Genomic DNA, 22243 nt, shown 5'->3' with positions numbered 1-22243 from the left:
AACATTATACTCTCAACCAATACAATACTGTAAGTGCAAACCCAAGCTCAATTTGTCAGTCCAAAAGAAAAGACTGAAATACAGCAAAAGCATCCCATCATATCTGTATATGTGTGTGCAATGAGTGCAAAATGTCATGCAGGAAAGCGCCACTGGCTCTCCTCAGAGGTCATGTGTCATAGAACTGTGTGAAGCTGGGCAGGCAGGCAGACTTAACTAAACCTAAACAAAGACCTGCAGGTCACAATTTCCCTCTAAGTGAACTTCCAATCACCTAGTGACAACTAACACAGCTCCTCATCCTACCAATCCCCATCATAAACAAAGCACAGAGAGCCATAAGTTTCCTATTGCAAGCTTCTTATTGCAATGATATATGCTTGTTTTTGCAATAGCACACAAATAGAATCTGATGAGTAATCTGGCACACAATAAAAGCATTTAAACAGTTCCTTGGCTGAATTATGAGAATAACTTGCCAGATATAGTAATTTAATTGAACAAATTTAGGGTTTGGAACAGCTTATGGCAGTGCTAAAACTCTCAGCGTAGGGAGAGAATTTGCACTATAGAATAACTATTAGAACGCACAGACACACACACACACACAGACATTGAAACAGACTCTCACACACACGCACACATGCAATTAACATAGGGCCCGTCTGGGACCTCCACACTGATGAAATATTTCAGAGTTAATCAGACTTTGTAAACACTGATTTGTATTGACTTCTCTTCTGTGAACTGATGTTTCCTCATTAAAAAGCAGATTAGCAGCACGAGCAGGGGGGGCTAAATGCTCAAGACTGCTAATTCAACAGGAAACAGTATTTAAAGTATGCATGTCCATTAAACTGAGCTCCAATATTCATTAGTCAGGTAATCTCCAGAATCCATTAGGGTCTTCGGATTGGGAGGAATCTGTGCAGGTGGAATGTGTGTGGAGTTGAAAGGTGATTCGCATGAGGGATGAGGCTGGTTGAGTGGTCTTAACCAGCTGGGAATGTTTAAGGGGGGAAAAATCCTTGCCAATCTAATATAGGTGCTTTCCTCCCAGTAGTTGAATGCCAATGGCTTGAGTGCTGTGTCCAGGTTATCAACACAGTGGAAAGGAGGCTGTATGTGTGTGTGTGCGTGTGTGTTCGCTGACAGAATAGAGTGATGTGATTTGAGTTAGGTGGCAGTCGATTAGTGCAATGTCCATTGTCTATCAGTCAAGTGCCCGACTAGAGGTTTCAAACAAGATATAAAATGTCCCAGGCGTTTTCTTCCTCTGCCTGTCTTCATACTAAACGCTACACTTCCATCATTCATCAGTTGCAGTCAAATGCCAATGGAGCTCATTTCCAGAGAATGGCGACAACATGACCTTGAGCTGACCTTCCGCAACGGCAATGAAGTAAGGAACGGGTTTGGGAATGTTTTTGGCTTTCTGAGGTTGCACTCTTGGTATCCCCCTCCAGTATTTTGCCCCTGCCTGGCTACGAGTGGCTCAATTGGGAGGTGATAGATGCAGGTTGTCAGGTGGCATTGGAGAAGTGCCACCGGAATGCCAGCTGCCAGTGATTTGAGTGGCCGTGGCGCCCGTGCTGCCGCCTGTCCCAGCGCCCTCCCCCAAACCGCTGTCCTGACGTCCCTGCATCCCTGAACTCCACAACCCCGTTCCTTCCCTCAAAAACCTGCCAGTCTAGAACTCAATAAATGTCCAGCTGGATGGGATATTTTTGAAAATCACCAAGAGTTTTATTGGCTAATGGGATGAAACATACCGATATGTCAAATTCCCACCTTTCGGGGATTTGGATTGTGTTCAGGCCGAGCAAATTTTCTACCCATTTATTCAGCACCTACTTTGTTCCTCAGAGCTTTACTGTCACTTCTATACACTAGCAGATGAGTTACTTCCCGGTAAATTCAATTACTGCTAATCTCCGCTTTGAAATAACTGATCAAGCTTGTTAATCTGAAGCAGGAAATGTTTATTTCTTTGTAGCACATACTATTGACTAATAAGCCAGAGCATTACCTCCTTTGGCTTTACATGTATACTGGACGGAAAGCTGCTTAGGTGGTGTAAAGCCAGAGGACGTTGGATGTATGGAATTGATTTGTGCTGATTCTAGGTATTGCACTTTGACTAAGTCCCTCTGACACCCTGGTCTGCCACCTGAACCTAGCTGAAGTTCTAGCTGAGGGAGGGTAAAAGCCAACCTTGAATGGTCCTCTTGAAAAAGGCCTTGCAGGCCTCGCAGGAGGCAACGCCATAGTGGTAGCCGGAGGCGATGTCCCCGCACACCAGACACAGGCGCTTGGGCATGGAGTTCAGCATGTACTCGCATTTAATCTGCGAGTCCTCTGTGATGGTGCTGGAGCAGTCCTCGTAACGCTTGGCTCCGGCTCCGCTGGGACCTAGAGCACCAGTTGGGCCGTAAAGAGTGGGTGAGTCCAAACCGTTCTGATGGCCGTTCATGGTGGAGCTGTAACTACCGCTGGCGTCTGAGGAGCCGCCGGGGCTGTGGTGATTTACGCTGTCCGTCAGTGATGCGGGGCTGGAAGGTTCCGTCTTTATGTAGGAGGGGCAACTCGACTCAATGTGGCGGTCCTTGCTGGACATTCTGCAGAGCAGCCTACAAGGATAAAACATAAAACAAATATTGAAGCGTTAGTGTACATGACCAACAGTAAATTAGTATGGAAACTAAGAAAATTATTGCCTGAGAACTTTTCTTTGATGTCCGTGCTGAAAAGACCAACATATGGTGCCTTAGATGCTAGCAATATAGTAAATTCATGTTAGTCTAAGATGGTCTTTTTAGCAGGGGCAACTTAAAAATGTGTCGCCAACACAAAGCAATTGAGAAAAACAAAAGAAATAGAAACATACAACCCAGCCCCCCAGCCCTTAAGAGCGACTCTCCATTCTGCACATGTGTCCACCTCTGCCTTAGCCTGAGAGAACAGAGGATTCAGCAGCTAAAAAAAGCCCATGATTGAGAATTGAGAATTCTAGTTTTTTAGCATGTTAATGACTTCTCTGAGAGGAAACATAAGAGGCGAGGCATATGAGAGCCAGTGTGCCACGGTCCCCTGGGTCTCACTAAAGTGTCTGAGTGGTTGTATATCTACACGGCTGTAAAGAGGAGAGCTAACATCGCTACTCTAGCATAGTGTGCAGCCAATTGAGTTCTAAAGAAATGTGGCACAACCAACTCAGTCATGTCCTAATAGTTTTAGATCCTGTCGTTTTACATAAATATACACACTCTGCAATAAAAAAATTCAGACATTTGTTTGCCTTGTCAAATCATTATGATATATTTATAATTATCTATATGCACACTACAATAAAGGATTTTGGACAGAATTAATTATACACTAATAATTACAATATAAAAATACAATTATAATAAATATTACATTTATTCATTCATATATATATATATAAAAAGAAAGTTTAACTTAAATCAATGCTGACGGTTCAGATTAGTTTTCATTTGACAGGAAATTATGTATTGTCGAGTTACAGAGTATAAGTCAAAGCCTGTCATTTCTCCAGCACCAAAATCTTCCATCTCCACAAAAAAAGTGCTAAAGGCCTTTTCTTGTGATTGTGGATCAAGAGGTGGGATCCGGTGATCAAATGCACCATGACAGATGAGCGTCTGCAGGGCGGAAGAGAGAGGGACAGTACGGATAGCTCAGCGCCATCACTCACTTTCCAGTCAATATCAACTTGTTCTACATGACTCTAATCAGTGCGGAGGTGCAAAGCAGTTCCATCATCCTCGCCCGTGGCCAGTCACCATACACACTCGCACACACACACGCTCATACGCATCGACGGACAGAAAACAAAAAAAATCAGCTGGACAGACACAAACATCCAGTATCAATCCAGTAACACAAACAGACACCCACACAGTCAAAAGCAGAGACTCTTCAAAGCCAAACAAAAGAGCAGGCCAACCACCCCACCCACCCACCCCACATCGCTCGATACCACCAACCCATTTAGTTGAACCACCCCTCCACCCACAGAGCCCTGGGAGAGAGGCCTATTAATGAGCGCTGTAATTAATAGATATCTCTGCTCTGTCTTACAGGAGGCTTCAAGGCCTGCAAGAGTGGATTAACCGTTTCCCCTGTCAACAATCCAGAAGACCCTGAGCTGGGTCCTGCAGGGCGTATGGGGGTGGAGGGCGGCACTTCAACACAGCCGCATCAATTAGCAGCACTTCAATATCTACGTTTAGCAAAATGTGATCGTTCAGGGACTGTTTGTTTCTCGAAAATCCTCAAAGGTTTTGGGGGTTGTGATTTCATAAAGTCTGAGTGTGAGGTCACACTTTAACGCGCTCTCTTTTTTCCTTTAAATGCATTAGCGGTATGAGGAGTGTAAAAAGAGAGATGATGGCGGAGGAACAAAGACTTTATATAGAGACAGAAAGAAAATCACGGAGGATTTATACAGACAACACATCAGGACCATTTTAACATGGTGATGGAGGGGGACAAATAAAATAGGCAGTCTGGAAGACCACACAAAGGTCTTTTTAATTAAGGAAGCCCGCTTCCAAATGAGGGCTCTAAAATCCGGTCAGCTTGTAAAAGATGACTTCTTCTGAGGCCCATAAAGCAAGAGAGTGAGAGAGAGAGAGAGAGAGAGAGAGAGAGAGAGAGAGAGAGAGAGAGAGAGAGAGAGAGAGAGAGAGAGAGAGAGAGAGAGAGAGAGAGAGAAAGAGATCTTTAAAGAAACCAGACCACCTTATTATTCAAAGGCATTTTACAGAGTCAGACTAAACAAATCAACAACAAACAAGTAAAATATATTTTTGTATTTCAGAACAAATTTTGAAACTGGCATGGTAAAGACCTAGATGGCTAACACACATGAGAGTTTGTCAAAAACTGCCTGAATGATTAATAGTATAGAAAATTGAATTAAAATAACCAAAAATCTAAAATATTCTGGATGCATAAGATTTAAAAAATAAAATATAACAACAACAATAATTATATATATATATATATACAAATCTAAAACGGCCAAGTTAAATATTTTAGTACCCTACTATAACCATTTTTTTATGATAATTTTTTATTAAACTTCCTCTATATATATATATATATATATATATATATATATATATATTCAGTAATTCAGTGTATATACATTTTGTTTATACATAGGACAAATCATTTTAGTACTATAAACCATTTTTTTTTTACTTCCTTTTTATATATATATATTCAGTAATTTCATTTATATAAAATTTGTTTATACATAGGACTAATATATTTAACCGTGTAAACAAAACAAAACAATGGTGAACTTTCAGCTATTAATGCATTCTGGTGTAAAAGGCCAAAATGTGCTGAGTCAAGGCACCTGTTTCTGTGTATTGCATTGAGAGGCAATCGATTATGAAAAAGCTCCTATTACATTTCCACTGATGCATCACTGACACACATGCACACAGAGACAGGTGTCCTGGGGTGTGTGGAGGACCACAAAGGTATTCTAGAACATTCCAGTAATGTCAAGGATGCATGTTGTGTATATATACACACAGCGTAAAGCCGGTTAAAAATCAGTGAAAACAAGCACCAGTGACTGTTTACACTCACAACACATTCTCTCATTCTATTTTGGGTGACGGAGACAAACTGGTTTTTGTGGGGCGGCTGAGAAACCCGCCTCCTGTCCTGAGTGACACAGTGAGTGTGAAGTCAAAACGGCGGGTAACAAAAGAGGAAGAGGCCAGCATTGTAAGAGCCCCTCGTGCTTTACAGTGACTCTCAACAGGAGACACCCTGCTCTATAACTTTGACTGAAAGTTATTAGCGTTCTCTTTCTCTCGCTCTCTTTCTCCTGCTCTTTGAAATTCTATGACTCTATTAATCCAAACCTGCAATATTCACAACTCTCTATAAATTCAATTGTCAGATGGTAGATTTTTATTCTAGGCCGCACTTGAATCCAAAATTAGAGGCAGTAAAATTCACATTAGCTCTAAGAGAAATGGAATTCTAAAGCCTATATTTTAGAAGAAAAGAAAGCCCTTTCCGACAGAGAAGAGACTATTTGAGAGGTAATGATTTTATCTGTTTTCACCACTGCCTGGCGCCGAGCTTCAATCCCACAGTGTGCCATTAACAAAAGGAGTTCTTATGCTGAAAAGCAGTGGAATTTAGTTTAAGCTTATGAATGGAAATAATAATCGTCAAGTGGAAGGGTAGAAAAAAGGCAGGCAATAGTCAGCCGAGAGACAAGATTAAATGTTTTAAAAATACAGCACGAGACATAATCGGTTGTTCTTTATTGTTAGGGACATTATTGTGATTCGACATTATAAATAGTGCTCGAGTTCGTAAATTTCTTGTCAACTATACCACCTCATTGTGTTAAGGTTCTAGTTTAAGTCTGTGACTAGGGCAAAATAAAACGAAACGTCTTTTAAAACAAGCAAAAATAAATCAGGTTTTCTACTGAACAGTGTTGCTGTGAATTCTGCTGATTTAAGTAAGTTGACAAGGTAAAGTTCTAGCTGGCTAAAAAATTGCAAGAATGCTTTACAGCCTTTGAAGCATCAGTAAGGCGGGGTTAAAAATTCTAAACAAATTTCAATATGCTTTTTTATTTGTATTTTATAACGGTCTGTAATCATGATCAATAATTATTACGTTTCGGTAATGAGAAAAACTTGACAGAAAAGTCACTTCCTGTCATTTCCAAGAGAGTAACACAAAACGTCTCAGATGTGCAGTCACTGTACAAAGGACAGAAGTGTATTCCTGATCTTATCCAGACATCAAATATTTAAGCCGTCTATTTGTTGAAAGTTAAAATTCAAAGTGGATCTGTGACCAAAGACATTATTGTTTTCCTTTTGTTTTCCTCTAGCTGTCGACTCTCAGTTGTTTTATGTGCTGAGGCGAGGTGTCACAAATCAGCAGGAAAACAATTTTGGAAAACACAGCCACTTGGCAATGACAAGGTGTCATTAGCCTGTTTGATCCAGTGCTCTGACAACTATAGAGGCAAACATATAATCATTGCATTAAGGTGCAGCCACTGAGAGTTTTCTCTCTCGCTCTCTCTCTCTTTGCCAGAAGCAGTAAGTCTGTGTGATCATGGATAGCTGGAGGCGGCACAGTCTGCTAAATGCTGGAAAAGAACTGCCCATGAGAGCTACTGAATGTTTAGAGCCGAAGATGTGTGGGAAATTGTTTTAGAAACATAAATATCTTTATATTATCAGTGGGGTCCAAAAAGTCTGGGACTACATTGAAAATATGTATATATTTTTCCTACATTTAAACTTAGATGCTTTAGGATTTTATATTAAAAAAAATGACAAATTTAATTAGAAATATTCAGTGATAAAGTAGAAGGTGGTAAAAGAAAAAAAAAAAAAGAAAAAAATGTATTTCCCCCAAAAAAATTTCCCACTTTTTTTTTTTATTCCTAAAACCTTTCATGCTAATGACATAATATAAAAATAATATACTCAATTGTAATAGTGATCTGCTTTTTTGGACCCCAATGTACAGTATTTCACTCCTATTAATAACGGCATTTAATTATAAAAAAAAAAGAAACCTAAACATTTGTTTCACTTTTAGAGTGAGTTAAAAGCACATTTGCCCTAGAGAAAGCTGTAGGATATTCAATTAAACATTAAAAAACAGGAACTGATCTGCCTCTTTACAGAAAGGATACTGATTTCTCTTGTTCCCAAATGAGAAATACAGACGTGCCAAACAGGTTGCCTTTTCCGGCTGTATGGGCAGATCAATTGTTATAACATTACTGGGTTGGAAAGTAGTAATTCACTTCATTGTCGATGGACGCCTGCAAAATAACACCTCTGATTACATGCAATCAATGTGATAATGACAAAAACACATTTGTACAATGGAGCGAGCTGCCGTAAAAATGCCAGCGGCGGGCCAGTGGAGATGAGGAGCTAACGCTCTGCTGTGTAATAAATACTAGAGGATCAGCAGCCTGATACAATAGAGTAAATGTAGAGAGATAAGAACATATATTTACATTTAGCAAATTCTTTATGCAAATCTAAATGTATGGGGGGAGGGGGGTAGACAAATTAAAATCTTTAAATAATGTATTGGCTTTCTGTTTTATCCATTTTAAATTTCATTTAAATACAAAAAAATTATGTGCTGTTCTCTCTCACTGACAACAGTGCAGGGTTAAGATGTCCGAACCAGATAAGAGTCATGTGTGTGTGTGTGTGTGTGTGTGTGTGTGTGTGTGTGTTTGACAGTCCCTGGAACACTCGTAGATGAAAATCTTGATGATTTAGGTCATTTTCCTGTGCGGGCAGATAAGTGTTCTGCTTTATCAGGTAAGATGTCCCTCTCAACAGCACAAACAACACACATATACACTCACATGCATATATTGTTCTGTATGCATTTTGTTTTAGTATTATTTGTAAGAATTTCAGCAAAAACTGCCAGTCTAGCTGAATCACTGTCAATGTAAGAGGTCAAACTAGAGTTTGAAACACACAAAACAGGATTTGTGAAGTTTGATGTGATCATTATTTCATTATCTGAAGTTATTGCAGGTAGGAGCCAGCGATTGCTTCTTCGGCAGTGACAGGCCCTAAAGAACAGGGCAGAGTAAATAAGCTTTGGCATTTTTCAATAAGCAATACGCTTAAAATCACTGCTTTACCGCTGTTGGAGCGCAGCACCCATCTATTCAACCCCAACAGGACATGAGAGCAGATAAGCGAGGATGAGCCGCAGTCTCAAAGAAATGAAATTGCACGTAAATATAATAAAAAATAACGGGACAAAAAAAAAAAAAGGAGATTAAAAACACATTCTATTAAACAGATGGTTAAAGAGGATTTTATTCCAGGAAATATGACAAGCGTGTAAAAGAGGTGCTGAGAGTGGGGGAAAAAGAGGGAGGGAGAGAGAGAAATGGTGGTTGTTTTTTGGTGAGTGAACCGGTGAAAGCCATGTCTTTAACCAGATCAGATTCTTGAAATTGGCTGTCAAGGCAGGATTGTCCTGAGTTATAGCTGTCTATCACCCCCGCTCACATGGAGACGCGCCGAGCTGCTGTCGCCTTCCCCTGCCGCAAAGCATCTTAAATTTTCAACACCACCATCTGTTACAAAATCTAATTCACATTCGGCCCATAATCGGGTTTACCTCTGTAATACCCGTTCTGCCTCTCTCTCTCTCTCTCTCTCTCTGCACGGAGCCGGTCCCCAACCCTGAACGAAACACCCTCCATGTCTACAGGCACTTTCATTAGGGTGAAAGAAGAGGCGCAAATAGTCAAGTCATTTTTCAGCATCTTTAATGCATTGATGATCAAGATTGTAACATCACTCTCCCTTCACTGACAGAACTACCACAGCTATACTATTGCTTAGTATCCCTTATTAACATAGTTGTCAGAGACAATAATAATGTGCTATGTATTTATAATTTACTATGTATTTGTTAATATAAATAATGATAAATAAATTATAATTGTCTCTGACAATTATATATATTATACACGTGTGTGTGTGTTTGTGTGTGTATTGTAATTATCATAAATTATTATTATTTTCATATTAAGATCAACGGAATATAACTATACATATTATAAAAATAAAATATTATAATCAATAAGAATAAACATTTAAAATATAATACCAGTAATGATAATAGCACTACATTTTCATTAAGTACTGCTAATGTGAAAATTTAAATATAAAAAAAAAATTCAAGAATATCATAACTATACTTATTTTTTATTTATTTTTAAGCTATCAACAGTATTCACAATAATATCAATATTGTTTTGTCATTATTTAAATTTGAAATAAATTAACAAAAAAATGAACTGAAAAATGTCATACAAATACCACATCTATCATCACTAAGACACAGCATTTCAATAAAACATCCAGCTATTTCCAACAAGTGGTCCCTGACCATCACATTCGGCCCCAAGACTCCTGAAAGATTTTAAGTTTCAACACTACAATATAAAACACCTCAGTCTAATAATCCTCCCAGTTATAAACCCAAAAGCCCTTCATTTCCCATCTGCGTTTAGAGCAATCTAGTTTATTACGCAACCCGCTAAATTTACAGTAACAAGCCGCTCCCTTGACAAATTAATCATTTTCCGAGTATTTGATCATATAAATAAAACAGTGCCTCTGGAGGCCAAGGAGCTAAATCAGTTGATTCCGTTTATCTGGGAAATGGCTTGCATCTGGGTAACAGCTCACCAGCAGATGGAGAGGTTTTTCCCCTGACCCCAGGACCAGGCTTCTGTCTCTCTCACTCCGCTCTGAGATGAGAGTTATCAGCGGAAGGTGTGTGCATGTGTGTGAGGAAGTGTTGAAGGTGGGTGTTCGCCTATTTCAGTAAAGGGATTTATTTTTCTGAGCAGACTTCCACAAGCGTTCAAAGTTCTCCTGGTTCCCAGCAAACCTGCGCCCTTTTGTATTAATGCATGTTTTTCCCATGAATCTTTATGAATCTTATGCTGGCATAACTGATTGAACTGTAAACAGTGTGTGTTTGTGTATCATATGTCTATGCATGTGTGCATGCGTGACAGTACCGGTTTGATGACCATCGCTGCATGACTACATGAATGTGCGCTTACAGGAGTGCATGTGTGTGAATCTATGCGTGACTGACCTCAAATCTTCTGATACAGCTGCTAGTAAAACATCCTGCCCTGTTTGGCATGTGTGTGAATGTGTTTGACATGTCTGTGCCTGGCATTGGAGGAAAATCATCCGCAAAATTGAATTTTCTAAATGCAACGCAGTTGGCATTGCACTCCTCCCTGAATTAACACCACTGATGCACATCTAAGCACCTTAAAATGAATACACAAGATTTCAAACTGTGCTGTGACCAATGTGGATGTTCAGGGTAAGAGCCATGTCCTCCAGCTCCCAACATGCTTTGCTTCGGGCCCATGGCGTGACACGGTAGTGCCTGGCAGGCCTGTCTATAGAGAACCACAAGCTTAGACTATGCCAGTAACGTGATCCTGATTGGCTTAGAGCGGAAAAGACTTCTTGCATGCGAATGGAGCCTAATTGGTTTGACCCAGACTAACCTGTTCCAAATCCAATCCTTGTAATACATTTGAGGGTCCCTGTCAAAGCACAGTCACCTTCTTTTAAAAGGTTTGTTAAAAAAAAATCCTGCCTTAGGACACACACCTAACTATACCCCAAAAACATCAGCGGATGACGAGAAAGAGGAAGTTGAGTGTTTAAAGTGACATACAGCCATTCCTACATTACAATTCAATGCTTTGCATACTGTGACTAATGATATTGTTTCTTTGAAGCACCTTATATATATATATATATATATATATATATATTTGTAAACTAAAATGACGGAATAAATACAAATGTTACTGAAAATGTATTTTAATTTCAAATAAAATAAAATGTACCTTTTGAAAATAAATCAAAGAAGTGAAGGCACTTTTCTTTCTGACCCTTCCGTAACCTCTAAAGTAATAACCATAAATGACCTGAAATTACAACAGTCAAACAAAGACATTTTACAGAAGATGGCCTGAGAGAGAAAGAGAGAGAGAGAGATAGAAGGGCCTGGTGAGGACTCTTAACTGGTCACATCTGGCTGTATTTTATACGCAAATCAGCCCCCACTAAATCTAGATAAAACTCACTGACTCGTGATCGGAGCAATGATCTTCATACATCTAAATTTATATGCTAATCGGAATCCTTGAAGCATTTAACACATTCCTCTGCATCTGGAGGGGACGACAACCGGCAACCTCTCCAACCTATACTCATAAACTCAACATAAACTTTCCCTATCCATCTAAACCCACAACCATATTCAATCTGAGCATATCTATCTATCTATCTATCTATCTATCTATCTATCTATCTATCTATCTATCTATCTATCTATCTATCTATCTATCTATCTATCTATCTATCTATCTATCTATCTATCTATCTATCTATCTATCTATCTATCAACACCAAAGCTCAAGGCAGAAACAGATGTACAAATGTCCCTCCATCAACACACACATTGAGAAATAACACAAATGAATATGACCTGATTACTTTGTATCAGTGTTTGGCATAGTTACAGGCCCAGGGAACAGCCTAGGACAAGGTGTTTAGTGCACAATGGGTACGTCATGCAACAGTTACATCCTGCGACTTGACAACAACACGCACAGACACTAGACGAACTAGACTAAGACACTGACTTGAATGAAGCAAGCATGGATAAATAATAGCTGGGCAGGCAAAACACAAACAAACACACAAAGAAATAAAACAATAATCACCAGAACTGATTTTGGCTTTTGATGACACTATTATTGGTCCTTTCCTTACCTTTGGTTATATAGAGCATGTGCATCACGCATGTGACTGGCCTCGATGTCGTATTGCTGTTGTGTTCTCCAAGCGCCGCATTTGGCGTACTTATCTTCGCTATTAACTTGGGCCTTTGATAAATTCATTCTACAACAAAAGGGAGAGCAAGAAAAGGAATAAAAACGAGGGTCAGAGAGATGGACTGAGGAATTCTGATAAAGAACCATTGAGCCATTAACTGCTGACAGACAGTGACGCAGCTCAGCACACTGTGAGACAAAATATTCCTTCTTTTCCTGACCGGCATTCTTCAATGGATCCGCTGGAACTGTGCGTCCCCGCTGAGGATCGGAAGAGGGTAAACCTGGGCTCTTTTGTTAATGCCAGAACCTAATTGAAACCTGCCTTGACGTTTTTAATGCACAGACTCATCAATCTACTGGCCTCCGATTTAACAAGTTTGGGGTGTCGGCAGATAAAAGGAGGAATCGGGGAGATCAGCGCACGCCCGTGGCCCCTGTACACATCAGGGCGAGAGAGCCTGTAGCTTTATGGGACCCGCCGAATCAGAAGGTTCAGAACGGGTTGAGAAATGGCCATATAAAAAACAAAAGTACAGGGAAAGGTTTGACGTCACACCTGTACGAGTTAATTTGCTACACATAGGCCATTTAGCATTTAAGTAGTGATTCAAGGGCAAAGATTGACGTCTTTACTAATCAAAATCTTGGTTTTAACAAAGTCGCAGCTGCAGGTAATCACATAAATACATAGAAAACACTCCAAGACGCCTCACAAGAAAACAAAAGACACAGATGTTTTAGGAGTGTCTGTTGCATACTTACTCTATGTAAATAACCCCTCGCCTTTGTGTTAGTACAGCAAAATCTTTAAACAAACTTATGGAAATTAATTGAGGCAACAAAAGTACCTTAGAAAAACACCTGTTCACATTAACACACACTTCAAGTTCTCAGCTAAAACAACTACCTTTCCATCAAAGATGAAACAAAAATTCTGAAGATTTTGTACGATAAAAGTAAAGGAAGTGAAGTGGTACGAGCCACAGGCAGTGCGGTTGAGTGTATGAGTCTGCCACACTCTCTAATTAACAGAGGAGGCCCCTAATTCTCCTTCTCCGTTCCAACTCAGCAAACACGTTCAATGTCATTAGAGCTGCACAACCCCCAACTGTCCCCACACTCGGACTGATGAAACTAATCACTCAACTAATGCTGTGCTTCAGCGGCTGTCTGAGAGAATGCAGCCATGAAGATCTGTCGGTCTTCCTGCCATTCTCTTTCTTAGGCTCTCGTCTTCCTTTCTGTCGATCTGTCTGCGATGAAGTTTAGGCATTTCTTGCTTTTTCTTTTTCTTCAAAAAATCTTGCACTTTCATCTTAAAGTATAAAGTTTAATTGTATCATTTTTTTTTGCATTGTAGTTTTAGCATTTATTGGAATTAGAAGCCTAATCAATTTCTCAGTAACTAAATCCCATTTAGAGAACATGAAAACCACAAAAAATGCACAAACTTCAGGCGCCGTTTCATTATTTCAGAAAATAGTATGTTGTGAATAAACAACAGTGATTGTCAAATCATTTTGTCGCAATCATTGCTAATTTGAGAGTTAATTCTGGAGAGCTTCACTTTAGAGTGTGTTTACCTCATAAACAGTGGGCAGAACAGCGTGTGCTGTGTGTGTGTGTGAGTGAGGCTGAAGAGCCAGTCAGAGCTTAGTGGAAAAAAAGCAACGCACACACACACACACACACACACACACGTAATGTGTTGGCTTTAGTTCTGGGCGAGTGAGCGGCGGAATCGATAAGCCTCACATCACACACGCCACACGGCCTGATACACTCCTGTTTCTCTCAACTCTTTTTAACGTGACTTTACACACAAACACACTACTGCACTCCCAATGCCAGCGGCATTAAATATCTGTCATTAAGTACTGGGATGCTCTCTAAAGCAGTGTGCTATTTATTTTTTTTTATTCCCGACAGGTCATGCTGTATATAACAGGACACATCAGCAGCAGAGCAGACGAGGATGAAAATTACATCAAAAGCCAATAAACTCTTTGACTTTAGTGGCACAATATTAAACATCTGAAAAGAAATCAGAAAGGAAGGTTTGCATGTAAAATAGTACATTAACAATACAGTAAATGCATTTTCTAAACATATTTACATGCATTTCAAGAATATAAAATCTCTTTAGAAGAATAAGAGATCATCTTAAATGTTTAAATCAAAGTAAACAACACAACACATGAAAAACATGCACAGTAATACATGCACATATACACGTACATATACAAACACACACATTTATCTCAGTCATTCTCTGAACACTTCCAGAAAACAAAAATATCTATTTCATCTTGAATGCTAAAGTACAGCTGATATTTCAGAACAGCATATGTGACAGAGCTATGTAAATAACATGGTAATCGTGGCCTCTGAGTATGTACAGTAAAATAGTTTATTCAAATATATGGAAATTAATTAGGGCAGGATTGCTGGATTGTTGAGCACAGTCAAAATGTTTCCTTAAATGTGAACATTTTTTACAGCATATCCCATTAATCATTTACTTACGTCTTAACTAACATTTAAAAATTTTTTATAAAATAAGGGGGAAAAAATTAAAGAAACAAGAAAATAAAAAAATTAGTGAAAAAATAAATAAAATAAAAATAAAAACAGACTTAATAATATTATTAATAATAATAATAATACACAAAAAAAATAAAAAAATAATTGACATTGTCTGATAATCTCACCACGAAGTCACAATGAAAGCAGATCAATATTATGCTGCATACACTGAATTACCTGAGCTTTAATTCAAATTAATTCACATATTAATATTTCCTTTTAATACGTATTTTATTATTAATAATAATAATAATTAATTATAATAATAATAAAATTCTTATTAATAAAATATATTATTATTATAATAAAATTTCAGTAAGAACTAAAAGATAATTTTCAGAAATAACAGGATGGTAAACAATGAAAGCAAGAGTAACAACGAAAATGAAGTGTCACTTCAGATCAGTGGGAGAAACAGGCGCTTCTAGAGGAGAGAATGAATCTATAGGGATCTACCTGAGCCCATTTCACGCTACTGTCAAAACGCCTAAGTACTGCATCCATGCGGACAAGGATTAACACGCAGGACAATGAGCTGAATTAAGCCAAGAGTGTGTGTGTGTCTGCGTGTCTGTGTTGCAGCCATGCTCTGTGACTCACTCATGTGTTGCTATTCCATCTGTGAATAGTGGGGGTCTGATTGATTAGACAGGTGCCATTCTTTCTTATGCAGGAACGGCCACCCCATGCATGGTAAATGCCATGCCTATTTCTCTCTCTCCCTCCACTCCTTCCTGACAGCTAACCTAGGCTGGTTACTCATATCCTACTAATTACCTAGTACAAGACGGTCCTCCAAACAGCTAAAACACACATGCACAGTTAACCATTTACACATGCTTATAAAACAAAAACAAATTTACAAATAATTTCTTTAGTAAAATGTTTAGCTATTAAATGCCACACAACTAGCGCTATCATGCCACAGATGCCGCCGGTGGCGGCTTTAAACCGTGTCAGCAGGGATTCTTGTTATTGTACGTCGACGAGCACGTGATTTAACCTTTGGGGGTTGAAGGCTGAAGAACGGGACAGGTGGAATTAAATGCGGGCCTCGCACGCAGGGGCAGCACAGGCAGCGTGGACGGCCACACAGCAGATGGACTGTCAGCTTTAATATGACGGAGCGCGTGCGGGCGCTCCAGCCTGGAAGCATGCGGATCTCTACGGGAATGCAGCCGTTCGCCGCGCAACAGGGGCTGGGAGCAGACGAGAACGGAGCTATGAAGCGCAAATACACCCGTCTGACACTTCACACAAACATACACAGATCTGCTCTTACATCCCGCAAAGTACGCCAAAAAAATTTGCTTTGATACCTGCACATACATGTGTGATGCAACTGCACATCTAACCCCGAGTTTAAAAAGTGCCACAGGCCACAGTCAGGTACATGCATCCCCTTTCTGGAAAAATTACAGCACATAAGCAGATTTGTTCAGAAGCCTCCCATCATGGATCGCTTTGATAATCTACAGCAGGGCGAAATAACACTCGTTTGAATTAACTCAGACAAGCTTTTTCGCATTCTAGATGAAAAAGAAACAATAGCTTCTGTTTGCATAAGCGTTTCCAAGGGACACGTTTAAACAGGTTTTAAAAAGTAATGTTAAGCAAACACAGAAAGATAATGCACATAAATATGCTGAAGAAAATGACATAGATAGGCTTGATTTAGCGGCATTTGAATTTCTAATGAAGCACATTTCTCTAAGGATTTCATCAATCTGATTTATTTGTGGAAAGAATTGGCCTGAGGGTGAGCATATAGATATTAATACATCTGTTTGCGACATTTTGAAAAAACACTTTTTCTAAATATCCTGACTGAATTAATGCACTAAAATAATTCAATACGATGCAAAAAAATGAGATAATAGAAAAATAAAATGATTTAAGCATCTGAACAGTGCTGAAGTTCAGCGATTCAAAGAGATGTTACAGTCCAGAACAGCCTCCAGGAACGCTCTACAGCTGACTGCATGGAGTCAGGCCTTACACGGTACGCATCATACTGATCTCATCACACACACACACACACACACACACACACACACACACACACACACACACACACACACACACACACACACACACACACACACACACACGTGATGTATGACAGGAGAAAGCGCAGAGAAATATTTCACTGTCATCCGTCACCCAGCTGGGCGATTCATTTCCCTTTCTCTGCTACAAGACCACCACAATTTCACAATTTCATTGAAGACCAATGGAGCTAAAAGAGATTCAAAAATCAGTCCGGATCTACACCACTAGAGCTGGAAAAACTTAACCCATCTGGAATTTCTGACATCCTGTACTTTCACACCCATGTATAGACACACATGATCATTAACAGACAAATGCAAATGCTCGTATCTCTGTACCATAAACATTGCCATCCTGGTTTTCATCTTATATTCTAATTATCAGTTTCTCCTATCACTTATATACTGTCCTAATCTACTTCTAAAATAATTTTTATACCATTATATTTTTTTACAAACAAAACCACCACATAAAAGACACATTCATTTGTTGTAATGCATCTTCTGGTGAGAAATAACTAAACAGGAAGAGAAAACAGAATCAGAAAAGCTATCCGCATGCCGAGAGCAAACGGTGAGTCTGCTGGGAGCCGGTGGAAAACGCAGTGGCTAAAAGCACTATTTTTACACCCTTATCTAGCCCTCGTGGACCCTCCTGCTTCTGGAGTGACCACACTCCCTATTGACCTGCTGTAACTGTATCCTACAGGCTCTCAGCCGGCCCGCGCCTGCTCTGCCACTCTCTGGCACGCAGCAGGCCGAATCATTCGCAAAATAAAGACAGGAGCAAAGGGGAAATGAAGGTCTAAGAATTGCATTTAAAGAAAAGAACAAAACACGAATGCAGGGGTCTAATCGCTAATGGCAGTGGGTTGTTTTTTGACGCACACGAGCGAGTCTCAGCTGGCGTGGGCCCTGTTAAAACCCTTATTCAACTTCTCGTAAAAAAAAAAAATGCCGCACTGCATTCGGAAAATCCTGATGGATTGATGCATAAATCACACAAATTGACAACTGCATCATCAGGCTCCTGCGCGCACGGCCGGCCGTGTGTTTTCATGTGCACGGCACCTGCGTGCGACCGTTTCACACGAGTGTGTGCGTCCGTCCGACGGGCCACTTATTGCACTTTTCAACAAAAGGGCAAAAATATAGCTTCCCTTTTTTCCTTACAGCCCCCCCTCCGGCCTCTCTTTTCTCCTGAATGACAGGCCGCTGGAGGGGCCGGGAGGGAGGGGGGTTCTCTTTTAACTGGAGTTAATTACCCTTGGAATGCCTCAGACCCCTTCAAATAAGGGGAAGTGGCAATGCTCTGTCTCCAATAAGCAGGACAGCGTAAAGACAAAGAGTGTCCAGACAGTAATCGACAAGGGGCCACGGAAAGAGAAAGACATGCAGGACGAGCCACGACACCTCTCACACAGGGGAATGGGATGGAGCCAAATCAGGGCTGAACGGCAACAAAGGCCTCCCCGCACACACACACACACACACACGCCACACATGGCAGAATAAATAAATCTGCGCTGTGCATATTGACATCATTTGACAGATGAATTAAGTAAATGATTTTATAAGGAGATTAAATGGAATTTAATTTACACAATCTCTCTTTATTCCTGCTGATCCCAGCCTCTGGGGTTTCATTCGCTTCTCGTACAAGAGAGAGAGAGAGAGAGAGAGAGAGAGAGAGAGAGAGAGAGAGAGGGAGAGAGAGAGAGAGAGAGAGAGAGAGAGAGAGAGAGAGAGAGTACGGACGGGTGGAAGGAAAACGCAAAATCAAGTTTTCTTCAAGGGCCACAGGGGGGGTTTGGTGTTTTAAAATCATCCGCAAAAGCGACAAAAGGTTGAACACGCATGAGTGAACGCTCAGACACCTTCTGCACGATTCTGAGCTGAACTATTCAGCCCACTGCAGGCCAGCAGTGATTTTACACACATGACACCCGCACTTCCAGTGGACATTCACACTCTATTGCCTTTAAAAAGCTGACTGCTGGCTTCCGGTGAAATTAAAAAATGTCAAGCATTAAGCTTTGATGTAATTTCCTTCCTCTTCTTTTTTACTTCAAAATGGTTTCTTATACATGTCCATTCCAAAATTTTTGTAAAGGTTTTGAGTAAACATTCAAATGTGAAGAATTATAAAAAGCATGCATGTAATTTTACGACAATCTTTTGAGAAGCTTCATGATTTTCTTCACGTCAATTTGGAAGTCTTATAAATGTCCTCATTCATTCGTTTAGCAAAACTGAAAACACGCTGAACAATAAAAGTTGTACACCACATATGTGGAAAAACTGTCATTTTTAAAACAAATGATATAGTGTATAATACAAATTTTAATTGATTAAAATATATTTTTTGTTTACAAAAAAAAACTGTTTACAAAAATTCTTCATTTTTAAAAATAAAACAATTAACATTTAGAAATCCAAAATAATTTGATAAACTAATATCTAAATAATAATAATAGCAATAGTAATTATATTATTGAATAAAAAACACATTTCTAAAGATATAAACGTTACCATCATAATTAAGATAATCCAAAAAGACATTGAAACACGCTCCATAATATCTCCAACTGTGAATGTAAATATTAAAATGAGCGTGCAGATGTAAATGTACATGCAGACGGTGAGAGTCTGTAATTATGATAATAGCTAAACCAGCACTTGTTGTTATTACCATCATTAATATACTAATTAGAATCTCAGTAGTCAATTTGTGTTAAAATAAAGATCAAACAGCGAGCGAGCGCCAAATGGCTAAAAGGCTGTGAGGAACCGACACTCTTATCTCCGAATTTCCTTTCATGAGTCTGAATAATCCAGTCAATCTAATGATCCTGTGCAGGGTGTGTGCCAGCACATCCACACGACTGCTGTCATTCCAACAACATAGGATATTTCAAATCTCAAACTTCCCTAAATACATTGACTTTTACAACTACGCTATCATATGTTCTTCAGGTGTGTTTATAAATCGCAAGCGTTCAGGAAGAAGTTGAGCTGCTGGTTTGTTGTACTTTGCAGGACGGTGGCTAAAGGTTTAGGAGACCAGGCTGGTTACCTGTTTGTGATCTTTCTGACCCTTCTCAGTCTCTATGTGTCTTTTTTTCTTTTCTTCATCTTTTAGGTGTTGTCAGTTCACAGCCTATTTTTCTTATCAGTATTCATATGCAGCACAGGGCAGAGGTTAATAGTTCTGTTGTTTCTTTAATCAAACTTGTACGTGCACTTGTTCTGCTACATCACTATTTTGTCAGATTCAGAAAGCAAAGACTGACAAAATAATGCACCTTTTTTTACAAGCAGACATGACTTAAAGGTCTATAAAAGTTTCATTTTTAAATCGATTATTTTTTAATTGTTTTATGAATTTATATTTTTTCAAGACCCACTATGCATGTTGTTTTAACCGTCTATATTTAACCGTAAATATATAATTTTTTGCTTTTACCTCAGGTGATTTTATATAAGATTTTATATAAGCATGATTTAGCCAAACAACTAAATAAAATAGCTGGTATTTAGAACAGAATAAAAGTCTAGAATAAAACCGTCAGCACAGTGCTTGACATCTAAATCAGTGTATTCACATTTCCTCGCTCTGTGCTGACAGAAGGGAGCAGGACAGGGATAAATATGAAGCTATGGAGCTGTTCTCTGTACCGGCTCCTGGACCGTCCGCTCGTGCCCCGCGCACTCAATCCCTCCCTCCTTCCCTTTCTCTCTCTCTCTCTCTCTGATCCAGCACACCGTCTTTAATACATTTAGCGGGCCACATGCTGTGTGACCGGTCTGCGATGCAAGCCGCCTAAGACCGTTTTCTCCCTTCCATCCCATGGCTTTCGTCTTCCCCTCCTCCCTCTACACTCTCTCTCATGTTGTTTTCTGCCACACACTCCTAATGATTTACACAAAACACTCTCTGTCCTGTCAAAGCGGACACAGATTGCTGTAATAGTGGATAAGCCGTCAGCTACCGGCACGACGTAAGTACGCACACACAGCTCCAGACGCTACCTGACAGCAAAAACAACCTTGACAAGGAGGACTACGGTGACCACATGCACACATAAACACACAAACAAACAAACACAAACACACTGCCAGGACAGGAACTACAGACAAAACAAACAGTCTAGCCAGATACATAACTATAAGTAGAAGTACAAGGAAGGAAAATGTACCTACTGTTGATCGGAGTGCAGGGAAAAACACTCAGGGAGCGAAAGTTCTACCGAATCCATGTGCGCTCTGCGATCATCGTTTGAGCAAACCTCTTCTATAAATTAAAGTTTTCTCTCTCTCACTCTGGCTTCTCTGTCTCCGCTCCTCTTTCTCTCTCTCTCTCTCTCCCTCTGTACCTCCTCCTCTTCTCTCTCCCTTCCGTGACTGAGCAGTGCAATTAACAGGACCGTTCTCCCGGTGACAGCCTATAGGCACAGCCAGTTGGGACCAAAAGCTCTTGCACTCTTCTAATCAAGGACTTAAAGCCACGATTGCTGCTCATTAATATGAAGCAGGGCTTTGCATATGCAGTCCCCCCGGCCCTCCCGGATGCCAGATTGGTGGCTTCCCAGCCAATTGGAGTGAGACAGGGTAGTGTCTGCGCCCACAGAGAGACGGAGCAGGGAGAGAGGGGAGGGGAAAGACAAAGAGCGAGCGAGAGAGAGAGAGAGAGAGAGAGAGAGAGAGAGAGAGAGAGAAGGAGGGAGGGGGAGTGGTGTAATGAGAGGGAAAGTGGGGGTGAGAGAAGGTTTAAAGAAGCAGCCCGCGTCTCTCCCTCAGCAATGCTTATCGGCTCGCGCTGTCAAGTGCGGAGATAAAACCGCTCACTTTGTTGATACAAAACATTGTGAATGAAGCCGCTTGCCGTTAGCTTTGCATCCGCCCGTCGTTTGTTTCTTCCTTACACCTGCATGTAGAACATTAAAAAATTGTTAAACATACAAACAATCAGTGAGTTTGAATTTAAAAGTACTGTTTGTTCTGCTATAAGAAAATAAATATTTTTGTTTTCGGGTTGCGAATACTGGCGTGCACTTTAAGTAAGTGGAAACAGGGAAATTGGAAGCAATACAGTCCTAAAAACCGTAGCAATCAACCGCAACATCATAACAGCGGC

General features: G+C 40.0%; 1 protein-coding gene across 7 annotated transcripts in view; it reads right to left on the bottom strand.

Moving 5' to 3' along the window:
- esrrga (estrogen-related receptor gamma a) overlaps positions 1–22243 on the bottom strand; it is a 169553-nt gene that overhangs the window by 49639 nt on the left and 97671 nt on the right. Inside the window, exons 1-3 of one of the 7 annotated variants that reach the window (XM_082142606.1) lie at positions 21306–21628; positions 12405–12533; positions 2215–2630 (exon numbers count right to left, since the gene is read on the bottom strand). In XM_082142606.1, coding sequence (XP_081998732.1) covers positions 2215–2630; positions 12405–12532 — 544 coding nt within the window. In that variant the 5' untranslated portion in view covers position 12533; positions 21306–21628. Of the gene's footprint in view, positions 1–2214; positions 2631–12404; positions 12534–21305; positions 21636–22243 lie in introns of those variants that run through there. The other 6 variants (XM_082142605.1, XM_082142604.1, XM_082142608.1 and 3 more) reach the window with 6 other exon arrangements.

The sequence above is a fragment of the Leuciscus leuciscus genome (assembly GCF_965113295.1).
Source record: "Leuciscus leuciscus genome assembly, chromosome: 17".
Taxonomy (NCBI): domain Eukaryota; kingdom Metazoa; phylum Chordata; class Actinopteri; order Cypriniformes; family Leuciscidae; genus Leuciscus; species Leuciscus leuciscus.
This window is presented reverse-complemented; position numbering and strand designations above follow the sequence as displayed.